Below are 4,513 nucleotides of genomic sequence, written 5' to 3' on the forward strand. Positions count from 1 at the left end.
TAGTTATTATTTCAAAAATTATTAAAACATTTTTAAACAGCATTATTTTAATAAGTCATTAAAAATCAAATGTTTTTTTCTAAAAAAAGTAATGTTTTATTATTTTTATCGTCGTAATTTTTTTAATTTTTTATGACAACACAATTTTTAATTTTTTCTTCCAAAACAGAATATTTTTTTAGAGAACTTTGGTTTATTATAATTAATTTTTTTCGAGTAGTTTATTAGTTAATATATATTTTCAAAATATTAATAAATTAATTACTCCGCGTGTATAAAAATATTTTTCAATAATTTTAATTTACTTTCAATATCTATTTATTAAAATTACGTAAAATTGTACATACTTAAGTAAAACAATATATTTTTTTTAGGCTTTTTAAAGAAAAAAAATCGACAACATTAAGATATACATCGACGAAAGAACAGGGTCCAGAGATAGTGGTTTTCACAGAACACTGTTAAAGTTTTAATCGATAATCATGCCTAAGAATTCTAAAACCGTCACACAAAAAATGAGTCACCAACTTGTAACCAACAAAGAGGTACACAATTTGTCAATGAACAACGATAATAATAAGCTGATCATAAATTCGGTGCGCAGCATGAACTACCTGGGAAGCGACAACCGACAACTTCCGGCCAAGAAAAGACAAATCATGTACGACGAATTTCCAAACTCCGAAAGGCAGCATATACAAGACATTAATAAGATTTCGATCGCCAAAACCGATGGCATCGAAGATAATTACGGTAACGACGACAATTTCCACTTCTTGATGAGTCTGTTGCCGTACCTGCGCGAAGTACCGAGAAACAGAAAAATGGCGATCCGAAATAAATTACAGAGAGTGTTTGCCGAAGAACAGGACGTAGCGAATAACATTTACAGTAACAATGCGAAAAACGATAACAATAATGGCAATAATATTAATAATAATTTTTATTTACCGCGTCCCCCTTTGTACACTAGTGGAGTTGAGGAACAGCAGCAGCTGCAGCTGCCGACTCTGAAACCTCCGCCGCCATATCCCTACGCGAACGTGCAACCCGTACCCGGTGTAGACGTCTCCAACAACTTCGCTGCGTCGACGGCATTGCCAAACCCTGCGATCGCGTCTGCGCCCTATGGCGACATGAACTTTATGCAGCCGAATTTGGAATACGCGAACAATTTGACCGGACAACAGCAACTGCAGCAATACATCAATAACGCCGCCAGCGACAACAACTGTTACGGCCAAAACACCAACGCGATCGACAATACTTCTTTTCTTTTTCAGCCGGAAAAGCCAACATTTACATACTTGCAATGAGGAATCGTCGTTGACGCGTTCTGTATAAGTATATATAGTGTATAAGATTGTAGCGTCAGTAATGTTTTATAGTCGGCAGACAATAGATATAGTGATCCGGACGAGATCACTCGCTTTTTTTTCCATTCGATTTGACACGCTCTATTATCATCATTTCTATTATAGCAAATTGCAAAGATTATACAATTTTAATTTACCGGTATACTGAAGTATATATTATCGAATATTATACTAATGTATAATTTATACATTAAGATTTTCGATTTCTATGGTATATAATAAAAATATAATTATGATTAATAGTATAAATATGATTTCTCGATAGTTATAACGAGTTCAAAATAAATTGTTTTTCTACGCGATTCTTAATATGTACCTAGTAAGGAAAATTATAAATTAGTTTTATCTATCCGTACTCCATAGTAATTAATTCCATATTTTTTTTATTATATTTATTTTAATTTAACTAAATGAAAAATACAAAATTGCTTTTTTATTGTTATTGTAATTACATAACTACTATTATTTTTTAAGTTTAATTATATATTTTTTTTATTTAAATAACATTTTCAATCAAAAGTAACTTATGATAAGTGGTTTTATTATTATGAACTTCTGGAGTATTGTCAATGGACGAGTTTCCTCCATTTTTTTTAAATAGTATCTAACAACACAAAATTTGCATATTTTGCATACATCGTATTTATTTGTAAAAAAAACAGCTTGCATGATATATGTTTACCACTATTATTTTTAACTATTTTTTTCCTAAATATATTGTACTTTTTAGTATTCAAGTATTATGCTTTTTAATAATCAATACAATAGATGTATTAATATAATTATATATTATTTTAATTTAAAATATTTTGTTGTAAATACCTAAATCAATAACTTTCCTGCAATAACTATAGGCTGACTCTATAATGCATTAAACACATTATTTGTGGTCGTAATTGTTAAGAACAAATTTTGTACGTTTTAAATGTTAAACACAATATGTATATATAACAGCTAGTAACATCATTTCTGTATAAAAAAAAATAATCAGTTAATTATATTATATGATATAGGAAATCTATATATATATATTGCTTATTGGTATGATTTAAATGGACATTTGGTATATTATATAACTACGTCAACACTATGATAATAGAAGAGTACATTCGTTTAATATTTAATTTCGACAAAAATAATACGCGTGGTACATAATATTATATAGTTACACCAGATTTTAATAACACAATATATATTATTTACTACATAAGTATTTAGGTACATTATATTACACTTGACTATTATATATTTTATAATAATGTGATATGTATATTTCTTTGCCGATAAAAAAGCTAAACCAAAAATTAAAAAAATAATAACTCCTACAAAATCTTATATAGGTAGATATCACTTTTTTTTATAAAATGCATTTTCTATAATTTGATCATATTTTATACTTATTAAATTTAAAATAATAATTATTATACAAATAATTTGCATAGATCTCATATAGTTTCTCAACACAATTTATTCAAAGGTTTTTTTACGAATCGCATACTATTTTCAATTGAGTAGTTACTTCGCTTAAAAATCCAGAGACCTTTCCACTCTAAACGAGTTTCAAAATTTACTATACATAACCTTTGATAATTATATTGTGTCTATTTATTATAAATAAGATTGAGTACGTGATGTGATGGGTGTATATTATAAAAATTCTTATGGATCACATTTGAACATAAACATAATTTAATACGTATTGTGTCTATGGTCAAATCGTTTGTGTACGACTCTTGTTCTATCATAGAGAAAAAAAATATCATTTTGTTTGATACATTTTTATATTATATTTTTGCAATTAATATCCGTCCTTTGTATGTTAATGACCGACGAAGAGTGATGGTGGAATTTTTTTTGTCATATTTCATCACTATTAAATGTGGGACATGGACAAAGGAAGCGTATGATGTTCTGTCCATTGGTAGGTATATATTTTTTTGATTTTCGATTATTTTTGAATAATTTAAAGTCGGACAAGACTGAAAATTAAAACCATCTGTAAAATAATTTAATGTGGATCCATGAACGTTAATGCATTCGTATGGTATCGCTTGCTGTAGTTGTTTCTATTATACGTACATGGTATTTATTATTTGACAGTTTAAATTTATTACGATAAGGACATTTAATGAGTAGGTAGGCCTACGAAGCGGCTGATAATATATTTTTCGAATTCGAAAGCGGTCATCTTCTTTTTTTTATGGCGGGACTATAGGCCGCCATCGGAATCCAGTGATAATCTCTCGTATATCTAAACAATAAACATTCAAATAATATATTATAATGACATTTACGCCGCAAGAGTACGGTATAATACTATTCCCTAATTTTAATATTATTATCTCCCTGCAGTGTATAATTTAATGATTTGAAATAGTAACATAGTGTTGCGTATTTTAAACGTACACGTTAATAATAATATTTTAACACGATGGTCGTCTTGACTGTCGTGTTTTAATTGAGTCTCACGCATTCGGTTTTAGTAAAATACACGTAGGACAAAATAATAAAATTGTATAATATTATATAAGCATATAGTGTATATCGATCACGTGTACGCAACAAACGTTCGATGAAAAAGAACAACGACGGCGACGACGATGAAAAATAAAATAATATAAGGATAATATCAATAATAGCATATCATAACGATAGTAATTACTATATATATAGCTATACATAAAACATAAAATAATATATGAAATAATAATCACGAGCTGAGATGACCCGAGTTCAATAAGCTATCGCGGTTGTTAATTTCATCTCGCCGAACGATGATGATAATATCGACAAAAGTATTTTTGTAAGACGAACAAGTATAAGTTATACGATTTATTATAATTTAGAACATTGTAGACAATAATATAGAATAGCGCAACGGCGAAAAAAATATTTAATATTAATATTTAAAGAAATCTATACAATATAAGGCGAATGCAAAGCGAAACAGCAATAATAAGCTGAAAAAAATCTTTATATCTCATCCGTTTTTGTTGATTTTTACGGTTCGGTTCGGAAGGCGTGAACGACAAAAACATTCGAAAAATCAGTCTCACAAATTAAAATAATAACATAATTTAGCCTAATGTTATATATAGGTACGTCGTGCATGTTATAATTTAATAATATCATCAAAG

The 4,513-nt window shown here is 28.4% G+C and overlaps 1 protein-coding gene across 1 annotated transcript; it reads left to right on the forward strand.

Annotated features, from left to right (window-relative positions):
• The first annotated feature begins 482 nt into the window (after positions 1-482).
• Positions 483-1,316, forward strand: LOC113557543 (GATA zinc finger domain-containing protein 3-like). The gene has a single exon (XM_026963118.1). The coding sequence runs from the start codon at positions 483-485 to the stop codon at positions 1,314-1,316; it is 834 nt and encodes a 277-aa protein (XP_026818919.1).
• The last annotated feature ends 3,197 nt before the right edge of the window (positions 1,317-4,513 follow it).

Source organism: Rhopalosiphum maidis, chromosome 3 (genome assembly GCF_003676215.2).
Source record: "Rhopalosiphum maidis isolate BTI-1 chromosome 3, ASM367621v3, whole genome shotgun sequence".
NCBI lineage: Eukaryota > Metazoa > Arthropoda > Insecta > Hemiptera > Aphididae > Rhopalosiphum > Rhopalosiphum maidis.